At 34.4% G+C, this 23,268-nt stretch overlaps 1 protein-coding gene across 2 annotated transcripts in view; it reads right to left on the minus strand.

The window, feature by feature from the left end:
• LOC140773979 (uncharacterized) overlaps window positions 1-19,437 on the minus strand; it is a 33,936-nt gene extending 14,499 nt beyond the window's left edge. For both annotated transcript variants that reach the window (XR_012106546.1, XM_073116791.1), the window contains exons 1-9: window positions 17,882-19,437; window positions 10,189-10,509; window positions 9,836-10,087; window positions 9,595-9,715; window positions 9,365-9,507; window positions 8,641-9,274; window positions 5,558-5,622; window positions 5,378-5,479; window positions 5,083-5,225 (exon numbers count right to left, since the gene is read on the minus strand). Coding sequence is in view for 1 of the 2 variants with exons in the window: in XM_073116791.1 (XP_072972892.1) it covers window positions 5,083-5,225; window positions 5,378-5,479; window positions 5,558-5,622; window positions 8,641-9,274; window positions 9,365-9,507; window positions 9,595-9,715; window positions 9,836-10,087; window positions 10,189-10,509; window positions 17,882-19,282 (3,182 nt within the window). In the remaining variant the exon portion in view is untranslated. The remainder of the gene's footprint in view (window positions 1-5,082; window positions 5,226-5,377; window positions 5,480-5,557; window positions 5,623-8,640; window positions 9,275-9,364; window positions 9,508-9,594; window positions 9,716-9,835; window positions 10,088-10,188; window positions 10,510-17,881) is intronic.
• Window positions 19,438-23,268: the final 3,831 nt, after the last annotated feature.

Here is a 23,268-nt window from a genome sequence, read left to right on the forward strand (position 1 = left end):
TGGAGAAGTTAAGGAGTTAGGTTGGGAAGTTAAGAAGTTATGCTCAGAAATCCAAAGGTTTTTTGCGAGGTCAAACGGTTGAGAAGTTAAAGAGTTATTTTGGGAATTCCAAAGGTTGAGAAGAAGTAGAGTTTTATAGACGATTCCCAAAAGGTTGAGGCAGGCTAAGCAAAATGAAGCAGACACCACCTGCACATTAGGCTAATATTATAATTATTTAAATAAAGTAAATAATCTAAGTAGAAGTTGATGTCACATCAACTCCTTCAGGGTGGAGAAAATCTTGACTCTGATGAGTTGGCTTTAGTGTATTGATGATATAGATTTGCATTCCAACCTTTTTAGCTCAACTTCGTCTACCCAACTGGCATCAAATATAGGTCGTCCTTGCTGTTTAGTCTGAAATCGCCTATGTGTTCCTCAACGTATTCTTGTTTCTTGTACGTCAAGAATGTCTTCTGACTAAACACAAGTATTCCTTTTCCTTGTCAAAATGATGTGCACTAGTAGCCGTCAATGGTGGTGGATCTCCATGGTACTCAAATAGGTCAGCAACATTAAAAACTGGTAAAGTATAAATCCATTGAAAATTCGATGAGATAAGCATTACTTCCATATTTCTCCAAAATGCAGTAGGTCCAAATTTCTTTTGACTCAGTTTGGTATGTGTTTCTAATCTTTCTTTAAACCATGACTAGATCTCCAATGGCAAGGCTTTCCTCCAGAGGTGCTAATCTGCTGCTTTCTTGGATTTCCTAATGGAAACCTGCAAATTTTTAAGAACTTCTTGATGCACTTTATGAATTTGCTGTGCATAAGCTTCAGCTGCAGCATCAGCACTAATCCTTCCATTATAGGTCATATGTAATGGGATGGCCATATAGTGCTTCAAAAGGAGATTTTCCAGTGGATCCATTGACAGAGCTATTTTAGGCAACTTCAGCTTGTCGCAAAGAGTCCCACTGAGATGGTTTTGCTCCTACTAACACCTTAATAGGTTACCCATTGATTGATTAACTGTTTCTGTTTGAACATCTGTTTGAGGATGGTATGCACTGTTGAATTGCAATTTAGTCCCTAACTTTGACCATAATGTCCTCCAAAATTGACTCAGAAATTTAGTATCCCTATCTAATGTGAATGATTTTGGAATGCCATGCAAATGAACTACTTCCTTAAAAAATAAGTTTGATATATGAGATGCATCAAGCATAATTTGGCATGCAATGAAATAAGCTACTTTTGTGAATCGATCCACAACTAGATTCGGGGCAATCCAAGTAAAACTGAATTGTCTTATAGACCTATTGAATGATTTTGAGCATATGAATATGCATGCACTATTGTACTTAGATGTAAGAAAGAGGATCATTATGCAATTTGATGCAAAAGAAAAACTATTGCATGCAACATATGCCTACAAGAAAGCAAACCCAGGGATAAAAGTGCTCTGATACTAATTTAATGTAACTCAAAATTGCGAACAACTGTTGGAGAACATGTGATCAAATGTAAGCTAAATAGATTCAACAATACAGATAACAAAAGCAGTAAATGATCATAATTTCTCTTATTAAGACATAAGCAATAAATCTCTTTCAGCTCAAACTTAATAAAGCCAGCAAATCTGAAATTAATAACAAAAGATACGGCCAAAGAGAAAAATTGATCGATTACTACAATTAGGTTAATCAAGAGCAGCCTAAAGATAGGTTAAATCTCATCCAATGTGAAGGATAATACGTAGCCATAAACATTGCCTTTAGCTTCCACTCTGAGCACCAATAATGCTTATTTTATTGCTGGAAATCCCTCAAGACAGTAGCAAATACACGGAAATGAAGCAGAGTGATAAGGCAAATTAACAAGAGAACTATGAGCGTTATGGAGGGAGTTTGTACAGAGGAGCTAAAGGGTAGAAACCATAAGGACCGTGTGAGAGAGTTAAGGAGAGGTTAATTTGGAGAAGATAAATATACCTTCTAAAGATGATCTCCCACTAGGAGCCGTATGGGGTTTATTAAGAGGAGGGGAGACCAAAAGTCTTTTTTGAGAGGTCCAAAGGTTGATAAACTAAAGAATTAAGTTGGGAAGTTAAAGAATTATATTGGAAAGTCCAAAGGTTTTTGGGGAGGTCCAAAGATTGAGAGGTTAAGAAGTTATTTGGAAAGTCCAAAAGTTAAAAAGAAGTCTAGAGTTTTCTGAAGGATTCCAAAAAGTTGAGATAGCCCACTGTCCTAGCTTAGCCAAAAATTGAAACTGCCTAGTCTATTAACCGATACAATGGCTAAGCAAAATAGTGTGGACGTCTCCTGCCTAGTCTATTAAAGTCTCCTTGCTTCCTAGTACCAATAGTAAGCCCCAAATAGTTGAAATAAAGTATAAGGCCTGCATATTTATGCACATTGCAACAGACTATATCTACGGAAGAATACCATTATTTTCTACGTAAAAACTCAATCATATCACCACTACAAAAATGAGTAAAACGATAATTAGCAAATTCTTATCAACTACATTATTATCATTTGATTCATTTTCAAATGAAGCAACAAAGCAGCCCAAGAATTTCAGAATGACTATGATATCAGTAAACTACAGGAAACCTGGTATGCTATGATTTACCAAAAGGACAAAAGGGATGAGGGGAGACAGCATAACATGACAGACATTCTGATACAGTAGAATGATGGAAGTAGTGACCAGCAATAACTTATCACTGAGAGGGGAAAGCTGGCAAAAGGTCTATAAACTTGGAAAGATCAACTAACTCTTGAATAGAAATATCTAAAAGGTAACAAGCAATTCATCATGTTGATATTAGGGAAAAAAGAAAGATTTAGGAAGATTAAAACTATAAAACATGGAAAAACACAAGGAGTCAAAGTTTTAGGCCTTGTTCACATCAGGAATAGAGTTAAAATAGGACTAGCAATTCCTATTTGTTATCATCAAAATGAGAGATTTATTCTAGACTATTCTTGTGTTTACTCCTATTCTGAAATAAGGAGGTCTTTGATGTGATATAAAGTGAAGGTATAGAAGAAAAAAATCTTAAAATATCGTTCAATTTGATATAAAGTAGATTGATAGGATTAATGAAAATTAAATCACTATATCCTATATATGTAATATATGTAATGCTAGGATAGGGAGCTAGATATGCAATACAAGGGCGGGGCGCTAGGCATACAATGCAAGAGCGGAGCACTAGGTATACAAAGCTAGAGTGATAGGTATGCAACACAAGGGCACAGGCACTACATATGCAATACTAAGGCGTGGGAGTTAGGTATGCATTACTTTATATTTCATTGGTACATATGCAATAGCTATATAAAATAAATATTATAATCAATAATAATAAAATTTCTTTTACAAGGAAAATATACCTTTTATTTTATCTTAAAACAAGATATTATTAATAATAGAATAATTACAATTTCATATATTTAATTTTCTCCCAAATTTCTTGTTTTATTATTTAAAGAAAGAAAGATTTAATTAGATTAATACTTAGTTTAAATAGTAAATGTATTATTTTATCTTTAAATAAATATTTTTAACTCAATAACATATTGGTTTATTAATATTATACTTTTAATGTTATTAATAGATATAAAAATTATTTAAATAATAAGATAATTTATAATTATATTTTTATTACATCAAATTAAATATTATATTTATTAATATTTTTAATATTTATATTAATATTTAAGTATAATAGATATTCGAAAATAATATTTAGTAATAAAGATAATAATTTTTAAAATGTATTTATTTTATAGGAATTTATACTTTTTATGTTGAATTTTATTTATTTAGTGTAAAAGAAAAAAATATTATAAATATTAGATTATAAATATAGTTTTATTATATCCAACTAAATATTATATTATTAGGCAATTTGGTAATACATACTTAATCAAGAATTTTACTAATAAAATAATATTTAATAATATTAATAGCATTTATATTATTATATGAGGTGGTATTATGTATTATGTGTTTGAGAGGGAGTGGAGCGATGAATTATGTTAAAACATTGATAAGATATTTGAAAGAGGAAAGAGTAGTAATAAATTATGATAAGATATTTAAAAAAATTTATAGTCAAATCAAGAGTAAATTAGTAACTAAATTAGTCTGTGACATAAGATATAATTTTAATAAATAGTGTTTGTATTCTAAATTTTAATGTTTAGCCGTTATTCTAGAATAAGGAGTTGTATTCTAGAATTAGAAAAAAGATATTTCGACAATGAACGGGAGCTTAGAGAATAGGTATCATAGAAATAACCATGGTTCCAAATTTTGGCCGATCCCGCATGGGATCAGCCAAAACGGATCGGGATCGGCCAATACCCGATCCATATTGGGTCGAGATCAACCGTATCGGCCGATCCTGTCTAATTCGGGCTCTCCCTCTCTCTTCTCCCACTCCATCTCTCTTATCTCTCTTTTTTTTTTCATTTCTTCTCACCAGTGCCCTATCTCTCTCATTTCCCTTTACTCTCTCCCTCTAGCGTCTCCCTATCTCTTCTTCTTCCTCTCTTTGTTTTCTCCATTATCTCTCTCGTCTCTCTCCTTCAATCAAAATCTATTACAATAACAGAGAGTGAGATAGAGAGACGAGAGAGAGTGCAAGAGATAGAGGGAGTAATAGAGAGAGGGATTAATATTTAGAATTTATATAATTAAAAAATAATATGATCCAATACGGGCGGCTGATACAGTCAATACGACCGATATGTATCGTTTTTCCTAATGGCTAATTCCAATCCGAATACTGAGTTTTGGAACCTTAGAAATAACCTGACTCAAAGACAAACATAAGGTTGGCATGGTCCACCCAAAAAAGTGGAAGGCTAAGGCACTTGATTTTCTAGATGAAATGAAGACAAATACAAACATGGAGGGACTCATCAAGGCAATGAGCAAATTAACTATAAACAAGGACATCAATCTGGGGCACTGATGAGAAAGATACAAGGTTTTCATTTTTTTTCTAAGATATGAAATATTAAGGGCACTACCAAAATACATTTTTTTAACTTTCAGAGCATTAGCAGAAAGTACCTAATAGCAGCAGCATCCTTTCTTGGACTATTCTGCACAACTGCCAGAAGTTCTTCTAGTGGTGTCCGGAAATCATCTAAGCCTTGATTAAAAAGATATATCAATGCACCATACAGCCCATGTTCACGGCACAACTTGACAACCTGCATGTTTGGTAACCGTATTAACCTCTCATTTGTAGATTGAAGCTAGTGAACAGACAGATATACTTAAGTTACTTTTCCAATGCCTGCTAGTAGCATTACAATTACTGTATTACAAGAAAATGGCTGGATAGCTTCTTTAAATAATATACCTGATTAAAATCCACAGAAGAGATGTCCATGTGAAGAACACATTGTTCAACTCGTTGTAGCCATCCTTTGCCACTGTAATGCTCCACCAAGGCTTGCATGATCTATAAATTTGGCAAAATTAATCAATTGCACATGATTATTATGAATCATGATAACAATCCTAATACATGATTTGATACCTCAGGTGGTAGAGAGCCAAGCATATCCTTCAATATATAGGGCTCTAAGATCTCCAAAAACGTGCCTGTTATAGGGTAATTATATCAGACCAATCCACGCGACTGGAATAACTAATGAGCAAAAGATGATAAACAAGGTTTTCTTCTAATTTATTTAAGTCAACATTATCAATGCCCACCTTTCTCTTTTACTTATTTTTAAAGTTTAATGATTATTCTAATCAATTTTTGACCACCTTTGCTGAGGTTCCTTGGGACTTGCTCAACAATGTACCACAAGGAACTGACTTCAAGATAAAACATGTATAATAGCATATGAAGAAAATTAAATGCATTAAAGAAAAATTTGTGGTGAACACAAAGCATCCAAAGAAGGTTTACTTTAGGTATCTGTAATTGAAGAAAACGGAAGTCAAAGTGGGTCGGGTTGGTGGGATAGGCTTAATTAATCAGATACAGGCCTATTAAGTCGGGTAAATTCAAGAATTGATCAAAACAATCTCAAAAGTTGAAACTTCGTCAGGTTTTTCAGGTTAAACATGTGCAACGAATATGCTCTTGTTTGAGCTAAACATAAATGCGTTTGATCACTTCAGTCAAACAAGAGTTTAAGTGGTACACCCAGAAATTAACATTAATAAATCTTACTACTGGAACTCAAACTTCAGATTGCCAAATGTGGAAGTGGTATTTCTAATTGTTAAGCCATTCAAATTTGAGGCAATATGGCTTAGCTTCTGGCTTCCTTAGGACATTTTGTTTAATTCACCAGATAAAAATTAAATAGTGTTAAATACTTATCAGGATGGTCCCTGCTCTTTACAAACTGTTAGATATTCCAGATGCTGGACAGACACTGAGAATGGCAACAAATGGAACAAGAACAAAAGAAATAGGAAGCAAGTGATCCTACTCATCTTTCTTGTCAAGTCCAGGATCTCTATATTCCTTTTTCTTCATCTGGAAGCCAGTGATCCTACTCATCTTTCTTGTCAAGTCCAGGATCTCTATATTCCTTTTTCTTCATCTGGAAGCCAGTGATCCTACTCATCTTTCTTGTCAAGTCCAGGATCTTTATATTCCTTTCTCTTCATCTGGTTGAGAGGTCCAAAATTTTGGTCCATGAAATACATGTAATGCACTTGACTCCAAGACTTGTAGGACTTAAATTTCTTGTAGTTCTCCGGTCTTGTTTCCCTCTCAATGTGTAGCCAGCTCCCTGGTATTCTAGTTATGGAAATGGCATAGCATCAAGACAACCCGGCTTTCTATACAATTCATAAGGCTTTCCTAATTCCCATAGATTTGCAAGGCTATCTTATTCCATAGATTCTTAGTCGTGGGACTACTTCCTAATTCCCAAAGGATTCCTAGTTGAGGTAGTAGTTCCCAATTTCTGAAGAATCCCTCCTTGTGCTTTATTTCCTAATTCCCAAAATTTCCATGTTGAGATTTTCCTATTTCATGATGTGTACGTAGAGATCTTAGTTTTCCATTAGTTATATTGGCATTATTATAAAAAACTTCCACCTTAACACCTAGGCTCCAATCTTAGATAGAATATAATTAGGCTCCGCTTAGGTCCCACCCAGATAACCGCCTTAGAATCTCATATCATATTTTAGTCTGTGGATTGACTCTAAAAATTAATACTATTGTACATGTTGATAAAGTAGTGGATTCTAATAGCTTACTATAGTTCTTAACAAGAATGCATTAGTAATTTAGTATAATATATTGTTTAAATCAAGGTTCAAGAAATCAGGATCGGAATAGGAATCAGCTTTCCAAAAAAATAATATGTATCGGTTGGATCAGTCATATCAGCCGTATTGGTCACTTGAATTTGATCGGACTTTTTAATTACGTGAAATTCTAAATATAATTTAAAAATATAGGAAAACTTCTAAAAGTTTAGAAAAAATTATAAAAAATAAGAAAAGAAAGAAAGAAAAACTATGGTGTAGTAAAAACTGAAAAGAAAAGGAGATTAGAAAGAGAGTGAGCGAAAGAAAACTAAATAAAAGAAAGAAAAACCATAGTGCAGTGAAGAAGAAGAAGAAGAAGAAGAAGAAGAAGAAAACAAAAAAAAAGGAGAGAGGAAGAAATGAAGAAAAAACTGAGAGAAAAATAAAGAAATAAAATTAAAAAATTATATATCAAAATTTGTTGGAGTTCACCCGAGTTTCTTGGAGCTAGATCTCTCTGTAAAAAAAACGATAGCTATATAGTAAGGAGAGAAAAAGAGGAAAAAAAATAGAGTGAAAGAGAGAGTTTGGATCGGGACTAGATCGGGATCGGCCGATCCAACGAACCATAGTTTCAATTTGTAGGTGTTAATTTTAACTTATTATCTAACTATTATTTCTTTTATTTGTTTATTTTTTAACCATCCTAAATTCTAGGTGCCCACATAGGCATCCGCCTACCGCTTAGGTGCGCTATATGATTCCTTGTTTGCCTGTCTACCACCTACAATATTTTTAAAACCTTGGTTATTGGATTGTCATTTGGTATTTCCTAGTCACTAAGAAATTTCTTTCCTGTCACTAAGAAATTTCTTTTCAAGATTTGGTTCATAGAAATCATTGAATATCCATTGAATTCAGGACCATATATTATCATTTTAAAGAATAAAGCAGAAGTGAAAGAATGATTTGTAAGCTCTTTTTGATGATACATAAGTGCAGATATACTGATACAGTAAATTGATCATATTTCAAGAATAGTTAGTCTAAACAACTAATGAGATAATGGATTGTCTTTTCAAAATTAACATTATGAAAAATGTCCATTCTTGCAATCCCAATTAATTGAGGAGGGCATGCAATGCACTAGACTCCCGTGTTCCCACCGATGCAGGGTCTGGAGAGAAGATTTAAGCAACCTTAACCCCTTATCCTTAGTATATCACACAAGGAGAATTTATTATTTTCAATTTTACTGCAGAAAATACAGTGGTACATTCAGATATGGTATTAATCAACTGAAATGAAAACGTGGATGCCATTGCAAGAGATAGGTTGCACGAACTCATAGCTGATATTGTTTCAAGGACAAACAAAATGAGAAAAGGATAGTACCTCCATGTTGAACAGCAACAAATTTGGAGAATATATTGTCGAACAGGATATCAGACCTTTTGATGTGAACACAAAATTCAACTGCAACACCACCCACGCGAGCGTATTGCTCCTCTATCTCTGTCCGCAAAGAACCATCAGCATAATTTGGACCCTCCACTAGTCCCCCTTTCCCAACCTGGTTGCCAACAGCAACCGAAATATAAGAAAAAACTTCATCTACATATGATAATAGCAGCTCTACTAGAAATGGCATTATGGCCTCCCTTATAGCACCAACTGTTCTTGGGAGATCAATAACACCTTCTGAATGGCCATCATAAAGCCTCATTGCCATGTCAAGTGCACCCATCCAGTCACCTGCCCTCTGTAGTACTTGAATTCGTTCTTTCCAAGGAAGAAGACGAGAAACTATGAGGTGCATGGGCCCAAGTATGTACACAGTAGCTCCTCTTACTGCAACTGAATTGTGATAAGCCTTTTCTGGATTACCAAAAACATTAGAGAAGTGGGTATGATAGGTGATGATGTCATCAATTTCCAAACCATCAAGAACAAAACTGGTCCTGTGAAGCTCGTTCCCATCTTTGGAAAACAAGCAAAGCTGTCCTCTAAAGGTAAGAACCAACAACATCTGGAAAATAAAACAAAAGCTCAATCCATCCATAATAGATGTCTAGAAAAAGAGTATGAGCATCAGTCAGCAAATAGACCTTTTCAGTACCTGATCATCTAACCAGGCTACACCAATTGCTGCACTATCAAGGTTCCATTCCTTGTGCCTTTTCATCTCAGATTTAACCAACTTTGCCACTTGGACTTGACGATCCCATGCAATTGCAAGCCATGAAACTCTCTCAGATGCATCTGCAGATTTTTCATGTTTGCCAAAGAATATAACTACTTCCATAGAAATCAGTACAAAATTTGGTGATGAAATGCATTTAAGCTCACCAAGAGATGAATCATGTAAGAGCGTTGTACATTTCCATGCAGTATAAGGCAATGAGCCTTCTCGTGCGCCCTCTGGTCTTGAAAATTTCTCATAAACTTCCACATTTGGACTCAGCCTAACCTGAAAAGGAAATGCAATAGTAAAGCTAATCTTCAGAGTAAGATTTTCCACTTGGTTCAGGCAATAATGGACAACGTAAATCCTAATTAAATTTTCCATTATCACATGAAGGCTCCATACCACCAGAGCATTTTGATTGGTGACAAATATGACCACACCTTCTTCTACAAAAGAAGAACCTTCATTGAAAAGCTTCCATCCGCCCTCTCCTCCAACTACACCTCCAACAACACCTCCCACCATGCTACCAAGACCACTAGTAGAAATTGCTGAGTTGCCCTGGGCAGATATGTTGCTCAAACTATTTGAGCTGTCCACTAAAAGAGGACAAGCAGATAATACAATACCATTTTTTGGTCCATCAAGAAGGCACTGCAAGAACAGATGGTATCATGTAACATAAACCATTTTGCATGTAGAACATTGAAGGTCAAATTGAAATTGGTCATAACTAGGAGACAATTCCTTCAGACCTGGGTCTTAACAGAGAAACGATTGAGCAAAGGAACAACAGAGAAAACTGAGAAAGTGTGCAATACAACTAGCCCCTTGGAATCTCCAGTAATAGCTTTAAATTGGCGTGTAACTTGTGAATCTTGACCCAGAAACAACGCATGCACTACTGGTGCAGTATGCTCCCCAATAATTACTTTTGCTGCCGCCACTTTCTGTACATCCCAAACTGTTAGATGACCATCACCATATCCTGCTAATAGAAGGTCACCTTGCTGGTTGAAGCACATAGAAGTCACAGCTGATTGAACTTTCTCACCATGGGTCCCAAAAATCAGCACCTGAAAGTAAAACCATAAGTGTTCAATTCCCATAAGCCATCTTACCAACAAGATGTTCAGACCATTGTTTTGAAAACCGGCTGCATAGATTGTATATGCAAGCACATAAAAGATGGTGCTAGGTCAACCGCCTCACATATGCATTATGCTGTCCTCATATACAATCTGACCGCATATAAGCCGTAGATGCATATGCACCCTCATATGAATATATATATATATATATATTGATAAATAATAATTTTGAGCTTATTGACCTGAGCTTGAGCGAACCGGCTTGTGCTCAAGCTCAGCTTGAAATTCATTTCCAGCCTGAAATTTGGCTCAGGCTCGATTCATTTATATTCGATTCGAGCCTAAGCTGAGCCCTAATCGAGCCTAGATTGAACTGCTCATTTATTTTGACGCCCCTACTTGCATATTTCCTGTATATTGACCGCCAATTACTGCATATTGACTGCATATGCATACACATCTTCATATGCATATGAAAGTGCTTTGTCATAATATGGAGATATTTATAGCACTTCATAATATATTTTTTTTAATGCAACTTACTATACTTGACATTTATTTGTTGAGTAATTGCATGACTAGAAAGTAGCATTCTTAGTGGATAGAAAATGATAAAAATGACTCTTCACATATTACTTTGCAATTTTTACCTTACAATTAGCTTGTTATTCTAAAATATTCAATATACTAGAAAGGTAAAATTTTATATAATTTATTTTTAATATTTTTACCATATAGCGGCATATGTGCCCGCATATGCACCTACATACTAAATAGACATTAAGTAGTCACATGACCATCCACATACCACGGGCGCTTTTCACAACACTGGTTCAAACGCATTCAATTTTGAGAACCCAATCTTACTATTATTAAAACCTAAGGGCTTTTTTCTGCAAATAGCCTATTCAGACTGACAAAATGATAAAGCAAAGTTGAAATTTTTGAGTTTATGTCTAATGGCTTAATTTATTGGTTTAAACAATAGGTACCATTTGATATTTTTTTGCCATGGTAGACAAATTCAATGAAAATACAGAAGTAATTTAGCAGAAATGAAAAAATTGATTCGAAAAGAAACTTTCCAGAGTGACTAGGGGGGAACATAAGAAGAGAATATTTTGTACGTCAGTCACATTAATATAACACTATTACACCATTGGCCTATTACACCATTGACCCCATAATAGAATGGGCCCACCTCACCTCTCACCTTCCCTTGGTCAATGGCAGTAACTTTTAGAAAGAAAAAAACCTAAGAACATGCTTAATAATTTGAACTAGCGGAACAAGCAGATCTTCCAAATGATATGTTATGCATGCGTCCTTTGTGGCTTCATATCCTAAGAAAAGAAAGCCCACAGGAAAAATTAAAAGCAAGTATTGTTTGCAAATAGGTAGACCCAAAGAAGAACCATATAGGAGGCTTAGAGCCCAATTACTTAGATGAACTACGTCTATGAAGCAAGAATACTTCATTTACCCCTCTGTACCAATATCTGATACGTATCGGATACAGCTAAAGGAGTATCTGAATTTAAAAAATTAATTTTAATTTTCCAATACGGCTACGGTACGATGCCTATATGATGTCGATACAGCTCTGATACGATGGGATAAGGCTCTAAAACGATGTCGACATAGCTCTGGTACAACAGGATACGACTCTTAATACATTTCTTGATCATCCAATCCCTTTTTTTTTGCTAGCAGATGATATAAAATATATACTTTATATGTATATTCGATTATCCAATCATTCATGATACTTTATGGTTTTATTTATTTGATAATGAATTAAACATATCACTTGAAAGCCATTTAAAGATCCAAATTAATTATAAATTAATAGTTGAATTAGATTTTAATGTTTCACTAATATTTTGAGTTTCATATTAATTTTTGTTACAATATTACTCTAAATTTTTAGGCATGTACATATTAAAATTGTAGCTTTCTTTTCTTTTATCTTATCATTTCTGGGATATAATCATTTTTTACCATATGTTATATTGGTTGACAATATATTGTTTATTTATTGGCGTACCCATGCCGTATTCGTATCTCCATATCCTTGTATTCTGTTTCTGTATCCATGCTTTTAGAACTATGTGAATCATTTTCCACAATTTAGCTCTATCTATGCATGCATCCTCACTTATCTTATTCCACTTTCTACCAAAAGTGAACGATAGGTATAGATATAAAAAATGGATACAGGGATATGGTGAATCCTTGAAAACAGCACGTTTACAAAATAAAAGATAATAATAACATAAAAAATTCTGTCTACTAACAACCAATACATATATGATATATTATATATGATAAAAAATGTAAACCATTCCATCCAATATATATCAATTCATAGCACCAAAAGCTCATTAAAAGACAACCACTAAACAAGTATCCGTCATTAGTTCATACATATATTAAATAAGTTCATGCACCAAATGACCAAAATGATTAGAGTGGACAAAATAAAACTAGAGAGCCATTGCTACTAAATTGGACATTTATTTTCATCTTCAATTTGCCCATTCTCGCCATCATTACCTTCATAGATGAAAATGAGGGTCAAAATTTGGTTCACCAAGCAAGAGATCAGCAATTTCTAGTATACCCACTCCAGTGAATGAATCAAATGCATCTCCCAAAAGCCTACATTATAGTCTCTCCTTTCATGTATTCTGGTGATTTCCTAGAAAGAGACGAAGACACTACACACAAACATCAGATTTTTTGCTTGTCCTGGGATAATATTGTTTCTCTTTATTGAATAAATGAATGAGTACATTCTTCAGTTCCTCTTGCAATGTGAAGGTAAGCACGGTTGTCTAAGTAACTTGAGTGCCAAATTTTGAAGAGTTGCATTAGCACCATGGATAACTCAATTTGGCCTCCACTATGTATCTATCTAACAATCATACTCAATGTTAACATATTTTTTCCTCCATGTGCTTTTGATAGGGTCCAATATATTTCAATGTTTGCTCTTTGTAATATGGTTCTCAATTATTATATACATAGGGCAAATAATTGGATCTTTAATTAATAGCTACAAAGGTTCCTAGAAATGTATTGAAAGCTGGTAGTGGGTAGCGATTGATCACCTTGCCGTCTAGCCCCAAGGCGGAAGGTGAGCGTCAAAGCGAAGTAGGTTTTTAATATATAAAAATAAAAGATAATTATATACTAATATAGTATATTATATGTATATAAATATTTTAATAGTGTAATTTACAACCATAACAATATATATATATATAAACTATTAGATATATATTAGTATATTACTATCAGCTGTGAGAGAGGACGGGTTCGGGACAACTATGAGAGTGTGGAGTGAGTTAATGGGTGACACATGGCAATCAATGAGAGGGTGAGAGATAGGTGAGAGAGAAAAAAAAGTAGTTCCCAACATGAGAGAGGAGGACCAAAAGGAGTGGTTCCAAACATGGGGGGTGATACCACACCCGAGCCGCCAAATCACCACCACCTACCACTTTACGAGGTGGGTGGTGCCGCACCCCACTTTTCAAAACAATGATTCCTAGAAAAGATGAAAAGCTATGTCAAAATAAAACATTCTAGCAATTTTGCAATCTAATTAATTGCAAGTAGCTAATTGAACAACATTTTCTCATAGCAACTTCGAAAGATGCTCTCCACTTCCTAGGCTCAAAGGTCTCTCGTTTTGATGTTTCACTCTCAAACCGTAAACCTCTGGAAGATGAAGGTCGAGTTGATTTTGGTAATGCAACTTGTCTAGGAATAGAGTATTTATTCTTAATTCAGCCTCCTCCACAACCCTTCTCATCTCCAAAATATGTTGACCATTTACCTTAGGGGCAAGGTTTGCTTCCACACCCAGATATTTTCTAACATATATGCTTTCACCTTGTAATAAGAATCATTGCATATTTTTAATTTTAGCCAGCAATTACATTGGAATACCTTCCCCCATCTTATCTAATTTCTTTCAATTCTCCAAAGCGATGCATTATCATTTGTATTCCACACCCAAATATTCATAAATTCTAAATATGCAGACATTTTATCTTAAAAATGTATTTTGGATTCAAATCAATTTATACAAAATTAATTTAATATGTTCCTACACCAATTTTGACCCAATTTGAATAAATTTAAAATATTAATTTTTTTTAATTTAGAGTAAAATTTAGGGAAAACTAAATTTTCCCTTTGATTCCTATTAAAGAATATTTTGCAAAGATCTAGCACCAAATGCTATCTATATAGAATGACTTACAAATTTAGTAAAATTGAGCTATATTTATCCTTTGTAATTTCAAATTTGGTTTCTAAAGTGTAAACCAAAGAAAGCTCCTGTGCCTCCTTCACTTTGGCCTTGTTCACATTAGGAATAGAGGTGAAATAAGAAAAACAAATAAGAATTATTATTATCAAAATGAGGGGTTTATTCTAAAAATAACTATTCATATATTTACTTGTATTCTAAAATAAGTGTGTAATAATTATGTACGATATGATATAAAGTAAAGGTAAAAAAGAAAATTTACTAAAATACCCTTCAATTTTATTTAAAGAAGATTGATAGAATAGATGGTAAATAAATTAATATATTTTATGTATATAAGCTTGGGAGTTACATATGCAATACTAAGCTAGGGCATTACATATACACTGCTAGGCTAAGACATTACATATACAATCTAGATAGATAGATATGCAATGCAATATTAGAAAAATAAATATGCAATGAAATGTTTGAAAGGTAGGTATACAATGCTTATACAGATTTATTATTATAATTGAATATATTTTAATTTTATAAAATATTGGTTTATTAATACTTGTCCTTTTTTACATTTAATCCTACATACTTTATAGTCGAAAATAATAAAAATTTAATTTTACATGGAACATATATTGTTTAATATATCTTTGCAAAATGAGATTATTAAAATTTAAAATATTTACACTTTCATATGTTTTATTTCAGCTTAAATTTTTTCCCAAATTTCTTACTTTATTATTTAAAGAAGAAAGATTTAATTAGTTTAGTGCATATTTTAAATAGTTAATATATTATTTATCTATGAGTAAATATCGAATTCAATAAAATATTAGTTTATTAATATTATATTTTTGATGTCATTAGTACATATAAAAATTAGTTTAATAATAAGATAATTCATAAAAAATATTATATCAATTAGATACTATATTATTAATAATTTTATAATATTTATATTTATATTTAAGTATATACAATTAAAATAATATTTAATATAACAATACTTTTTAAATGTGCTAATTTTGAAGAAATATTAAATTATTGAGATTTATGCTACTTAAGTTAAATGTTACTTATTTAGTGTAAAGTAAAAAAAAATATATGATAAGAGAGGAGTTATAATAAGATATATGAGAAAGAGGAGAGATGAGTAATAGATTATAATAAGATGTTTGAAAGAAGTAAGCGATGAGTGATAAATTATAATAAGATATTTAAGAGAAGTTTTAGCCAAGGGTAAATTGGTAATTGGGTTAGTGTGATATAAAATATAATTTTAATAAATAGTAGTTATATTCTGAAATATAGCTATTTTGATGTTTAGCTATTATTCTGGAATAAGAGGTTGTGTTCTGGCATAAGGACTTTTGTTATTCTTAAAGTAAACGAGTACTTTAGAAATAAGGGCAATTCTAGAATAGGTTTCCCAAAATGAGGTATTTATTTTACGACTAATCATTTCTATGTTCACTTATATTATAGTTATAGAGTCAGTGTGAAATAAAATATGCTTTTGATAAATAGTATTTGTATTTTATAATATGGCTATTATGATGTTTAGTTATTATTCTAAAATAAAAGCTCCATTCCAAAATTTAAAATAAAAAAATTATTCTTAAAATGAACATGAGCCAAATGAAAAAAGAAAAGATAAATTGACTTCCACAAATAGAAAGATAGGTAGCTATGGAGAGAGAGGAGGAGGAGAAAGTGTATGATATTGCTCTCTTTCATACACAAAAAGGTTGTGACAAACAGAGCCACTGTCGAAAAAGAGAAAGAGAGAGAAAAAAAGATGGGACACAAAAAGAAAAAAAAAAAATGAGGAAGATGGGAGACTTGCCCTATTTTGCCCTAAAACAATGCTACCACCAGGAAAGAGGCATCATCATCTACAAAATCAAAGTGGCACAAGCCCACAACAATCATCCTTTACAAAAATGGCACTACAGCTTCAACGAATTTGAAAGCTCCCGCATCTTGCATGATAGAATAGATAACTAATAGGCTTAAATACTTGTCATATCACCTTGCATATCTAATTGCATCCATCCATACATATCCCTATTGGATCCAAGCCTTATCCACATAAGATATGCATCCATATCCGATATGTATCGTGTAAGGGTATGGCATGCTAAACAAAGAATCCATTCTCTAGAGTTTTTTGGGCTATGTTTCCTCTTTCTACTACCTTTTACTAGTATCAAGTCCCCATTGTTGTTTGTGCACTAGGTGGTTTCCACTAGACTTATCTAAGGCATCTTAAATGATTCTCAGATATCAAATTGATTATTGTTACTTTCAAACTTCACCAGATTATAATCACTTTTTTAATATTTTCTCTATCGCCATCAGCCCATCACACATTCATCTAAGCATTCCCACCCAGCCAAGACTTTCTTTTTAACATCTTCCCTATTATCTTAATTCTTGCCGATGAGACGGTCTATCCCATAAATATTGCAAAAGTTTTTCCTTCAACTTCAAAAATCTTTGAAGATATCCTAGGAGACAAGAAATCATATACCTATAGCCTAGAAGAGAAAATCACTTCTCTAAGCTCTAGCATCGCGTGCAACATTGTTTGCAGTCTCCCTTTCAATTTTAACAACCACGGTAACAGAAGTACATAACATAACTAAGGAGGTAACTATTTGATACCTCTTTGCCACCAAACACAAGACCTTCATTTTCTGTGAAGTTATTTTTGCCACATGGATACCTAGTCTTAGACCTACCTATTTTTGCAACTTTATGCTTTAGATTCTTCTCCACACTTCTACCTTATATTTTTATAACCGGCGTAATATCATCAAATAAAATAATACAATTAAGTGATTAACAGATGATATATAGTATAATACTTCATTTGAAACACTTAACTCGTCATACATAAAATTATATTTTATCATGATAATGCAAGTATCCACTAAGAAATTGACGAAGCTCAAAAAAAAATCATCAGTCATGTCCATAAAGGAATAGGAAAACACTTAATTAACTGACTAGAACCAGCAAAGCTTGCTTTATATGTAGAAACTTTAACCAACATAAAAAGGATTAAGGAGGAACCTTCGAATCCATGTTTTCAGCACCAAGGGTGGAGTATTTGCTGGGTACAACAAGAACAGCCCCTTTGGATGTGCCCAAAGCAATAAAATTCATATGAATTGCCAGTGCTTGAGGGAACCCATGGTCACGCCTGAAAGCTTGGGATGAAATGATACGAGTGATTGCATTGTCAAGGTCTATCTGCAAATATCCAACAGCAGGTGGCCCCCTTCGGATCCCTTCAAGCCTCATCGGCTGCGCAGCAGCTCCCTCTTCCCAATGCATGCCGGATGAGGCCTGCCTCTTCTCAAGTTCTTCAGCCCATTCCAGTGGCTTCATTGAAGCCCTCAGCTTCTTCTCTGCCTTCTTCTCAGCCTTCCTATTGATTTCCAACTGATCTGATCTCTCTTCAACCATATTTTCTATCTCATCTTCAAGTTGAGTTTCTTTTTCCTCCTTGAAAGTAATATCTCCATCACGAAATGAACATGTATCAAGACCATTACTTTCCGCTTCGAAGACATCCAACTCTGCTTCAGTTGCGTTCTCATTCACATCTTCAACAGGATTCTGCAAATCCTCCTCCTCCTTGGCATTCTCATCATTGATAGAAGAATTAGAGGTCATATCTCCCTTTCCATCTAGTTCCTCAATGGTCGTTGTCTCTTCGGCAGCATAAGGTCCAGCCCCACAACTACTAGATTCTTGCGCATTGACTTCTTCTGACACTACCATCACTTCAGCTTCTGACGACGCTGCTGTCGATCCATCAACATCATCTTCTACCCTTAATTTCCCACTCAACACAATATCCTCCGGAACATCCGCTTCATCCAAAGCCTCGGAACCCACTCTCTCCTTTAAATTATCCGTTGGCATCTCCTCGGCAACCTTCTGGAAGGAACATGATTCCGCCTTCCTCGACTTAATCGCTGCGGCATGGGGCGTCGGCACAGAGCGCGACGCGGCAGCAGCAGCAGCCAGAGCGGCGCCAGGTTTAGGGTTGGGCCGGATGCCGCGGAAGAGTGGAGGCAAGGGGCGGGAGGAAGAGGACGAAGAAGAGGAGGCAGCAGCGTGGGAGAATCTCCGGAGAACGAGCGAGGAGAGGGTATCTGAGGAAGAGGACCAAGAGGACTTCCTCCTCCAGGACAAGGATTCGGGGGGTTCCTCTTCTAGCGTGTCATGGATCGGAGGGGAGGGAGCTCGGACCGGTCTCTGGTCATCGTTAGGGTTCGCGAGCAGATCTTTGCGGAGTAAAGGAGGGCGTTCGTCCTCGTCAGAGGAGGAGGAGGAAGCGCAAAGGATCTCGTCGACGGTGCGGCGGCGGACGGCAGAGGATATCCCGTCAACGTCGTCGGTGTCAGAGGAGGAGAGGTCGGCGCCGTGAGATCGGAGTAGGGCGTCAAGATCGACCTCCGCCATGGGAGCTTCGATTCGCCTCGTATGCTTCGTCGTCGTCACCGGCGCTCTACCATTTGAGATGTGTCCTCTTTCTTCTCTCTCCTCTGAAGTCTCAACTTCGCAATGCTTCGTTGCAAGAGATTTCGATCGCTCGCACAATTTGCAGGACTGGCCGGTCGAACTGAGCGATGTAAAAGAACCGAGCTCGAGTGAGCTAATGGACCGGTTGGAGTTCGACTGTTCGAGTCGATCCCTCGCTCAAGTTCGGTTTGATCGGATTCCCAGCTCGAGCTCGGCTCGTCTGGAGCAACCAAAAAGGAATAGGAATAGAAAGAAGGGAACTCAATTTGTGACCAGACTAGCTCTCTTACAAACTTTTTTTAACTAAAATATATCAGAGCACAAACTTAATACTGAAAGGCAATATTTTACTATAACTATCAATAAAATACTGAATTTATTAATATTTTATCGAAGAAAAAAACATGTTAATAACTTCTTTTTTTACGAGGAAAAAAGTCCATAGGAGAAGGATAGCAAGTAGAGTGTCTCTTCTAATCTAACTCTTTGTTTACACAGTAGTGATATTCTTTGTTTCCCTATTTATTTTCGGATTCTTATCTAATGATCCAGGATGTAATCCTGGACGTGAGGAATAAAAATAAAAGATTTTGAGTTTTTTTTCTAAATTAATTCTTAAAAATTTTATTTGTTTCATACATTTACCTATGATAAAATCAAGGGATCAGAATTCCTTCGAATTAGAAAGTCCTAAGTGATCATAGGGAACGGAAAGAGAGGGATTCGAACCCTCGGTACAAATAACTTATACAACGAATCACTGATTTGATTGGCGTTTCACATCTAGCAACTAAAAAGAACTAAGACAGATTTAGTTGAATTTGTTAGTGTATCATCTTTTAAATAAATTATTAAAAAAATTCAGTATTTTACATATATAATTGCTAATAAGATTAGTATTTTATATTTTTAACTTATAGATGTAAACACTGAACTTATTGGCGTTTCTATTTAAAAGTAAAATGTTGATGTTTAGAATAGCGCTAGTTTAGCCAAAAATTTAAGAGAATTAATGAGGGAGTTCTTTTTATTTTTAAAGGGTTAAAATAATGACAAACTTGAACTTGTTGTAATTTTAATATGCATCTTCCTCCAAGTTAGGCAAAGATTGAGCGGAGGTCCCTTGTCAGCCTCAACATCTATGTAGTAGATGGCCAACATATAGGCCTAAACAAAAGGATGCATTACAAGGAAATCTTTGCTAAAGAAAATCCTTACTAATATTTTTCAAGCTATTCCTTCTAAGATGCAACACAAGCCACAAACGATTCCTGGATATAGAATTCGTTTCTACAGGTTTATAGCATAGTTTGAAAAGATGCTAGACCGATGATCGAGGGTGGAGCATTGATCTCTATTACAGAGGACCCTTGCATTCTCATGCATGATATCTCTAACTTCCACCTCTCGGAAGTATCTCTCATGTCAATAATCTTTTAATTAATCAGGATCAAATAGTGTACTAATTAATCAAATATTTTTCCTAAAAGCCTCGCACATCCTTAACATCCATGCTAGCCATATCTCAATATTAATTCAGACAACCTCATTTGGACTTTGTTTTCTTCCGATTCCTTCACTACTAAGTTCACTTACAACAACTTAACCAAATGAGATTGGCTGAGCTTATCATCCTCATTAGCAAACAAGCTCCTTTAGAAGATAATATGGAGAAACAGAATCATCATACCGCATATGAAAATATTCTTGTTGTCTAGTGGGTGACATCCCAATCAAAGAGATTCTCATCTGTAGACTTCATCTCCATTCGGGTACTAACTGCTCTCTATACAACCTAGCTTTAAGACAGTTGATCACCTCAGTTTACAACTTAGAGCAGGATATGTCGTATGACAACTTAAGTCCTTAGTCTCAGTTTGGAGGTTTTTGGTGCGAATAGCTTGAATAGGTTCCTCTTTTATCTAATGATAAGTGTGCTGTGAACAAGAAGGTAGAGAGATCTAGGATACATTGGACAATTATGATTCTCTTACTAAAAGGGTAGTGTTTGACATGGCTTCCCTCATTATTGCTTTATTTGCCTTCCCGTTGGAGCCTCTATAAATGTTTGGAGGAGATGACGATTGGGGTTCTAGGCCAATGCTTGGGTTTTGTTAGTTAGGCCACCTCCCTAAATAAGGAAATAATAGAATAACAAGATGCTTGAGCTATACTAAAGGACTAAACGCGGGACCAATGATACCCACTCAATGAGGTGTCATCAAAACCCACTCGATTATGTTAGTCATTATATGGAACTATAGAGGCTTAGTCAAGTAGGAGACTATCAATCAATGTAAAATGTCATCAAACAAACAACCTCTTGTTGAAAGCTAAGTATCATTTACAACCCTATTTTGCTTGTGTTACTTGTAATTAGAGTAGATGCTACTAGAGCCCTTCTTTTGCTTGCAGGTTTGGAGCATAATGGAAGGCTAATATCATTCCTAATCAAAGACTATTAGGTGGAATCCTACTCTGCTTGCATCTAGCGAAGATTAGAGTATCACCTTCAATTTCAGTTTGTGCTAGCAATAATTTCGTTCTTAAGTATGAGTCCTTAGTTGTTGGGAGGTATCTACACTACTAGCAATTTTATTATCCATAGGAAGCTTTAAAATGATTTTAGTAGATTAAATTTTTTGAATGTTTCTTGTTGTTTCATGGGTAATTTAAATGTTATTATGAGTTTTGATGAAAAAAAAGAGGTGAAAAGCCATTTATTTTGAATCATAAGATTGGAGATTTTAAAGACTTTTGCTCTTAAAATTAGTTAGTTAACATACGATGTGTATGATCTCTCTTCACATAGAGTAACAACCATGAAGAAAGAGCATGGCTGTGGTCTAAACTAGATAGAGCCTTGGTCTTAAAGTCTTGACTGTAGACATATCCCCAATAATTCTCTTACTCATCTTGAGCACACAAGCTCCAATCATACTTTGCTTCTCATCAAGTTGAGCTTGAGAGTCTCTTTTTATGCTAAGTTTTTTTTTCTTTTGAGAACTTTCAGTTTGAGTATAATGATATTAGATATTCGATTTCTCAATATTAAAATATTTACCTCTAGATGTACTACAATCTGTTAATTGTAATATAAATTATTTAAAGCATAAATTTTTATTTTGGAATAAGTACTAACTTTGTCTAGAGAACCAAGTTGAGATTACCTATTCTTAAATTTTAGTATTTAGAAGTCAAGGACTATAATGTGGGGCTTAGCTTCCCAAAAGTCATGGAGCACTGTAGGTGGCCTACAGGAAGCATGTGACCTTTATAAGAAAAATTGATTGTAAGTCAAGATCCAAGGCTATAGTTAATTGGCTTATGGATAGGGATAAAAATACTATATTTTTTTAAATGGCTACTTTATTAGATGGATAAAAAATTATTTTATTTTATGTTTAATTTCTGATTTTGGTGAATGTTTTGAGTCTTCGAATGATTTGGTTAAATGTTTTACTAAATTCTGTTCTATTATCTGATCTCTAGATAATTATTGAGATATCAATATTGCTTGTCCCTTTTTGCTATCCCTTAACTCGAAGTGCAATGATGAGTTAACCGATAAGCCCTTCTCCTTTGAAGAGATTCATGTTACCCTATGGTCTATTCCTTTGGGCAAATTCCTAGACTGGATGGTTACTAGGTAATTTTTTCATAATTATTGGGATATTTTGTATGATTCTATTTTACTACTTTTAACCCATTTCACTATACTAGTTCCCTTCCCTCTCTTTGATCCCCAGAGTTCCTAACTTTACTATGATTGAAAACTTTCAACCTATCTATCTATGTAATATTTTTTCTAAACTATTTGCTAAAGTCCTGGTTAACGGGATAAAATCAGTCTTGTCAAGTCTAGTTGGTCCTAAGCAATAATCGATTCATTTTGGACAACACTATTCTAACCCAAGAAATTGTTC

Source organism: Typha angustifolia, chromosome 2 (assembly GCF_048772165.1).
Source record: "Typha angustifolia cultivar Huaian chromosome 2, ASM4877216v1, whole genome shotgun sequence".
NCBI lineage: Eukaryota > Viridiplantae > Streptophyta > Magnoliopsida > Poales > Typhaceae > Typha > Typha angustifolia.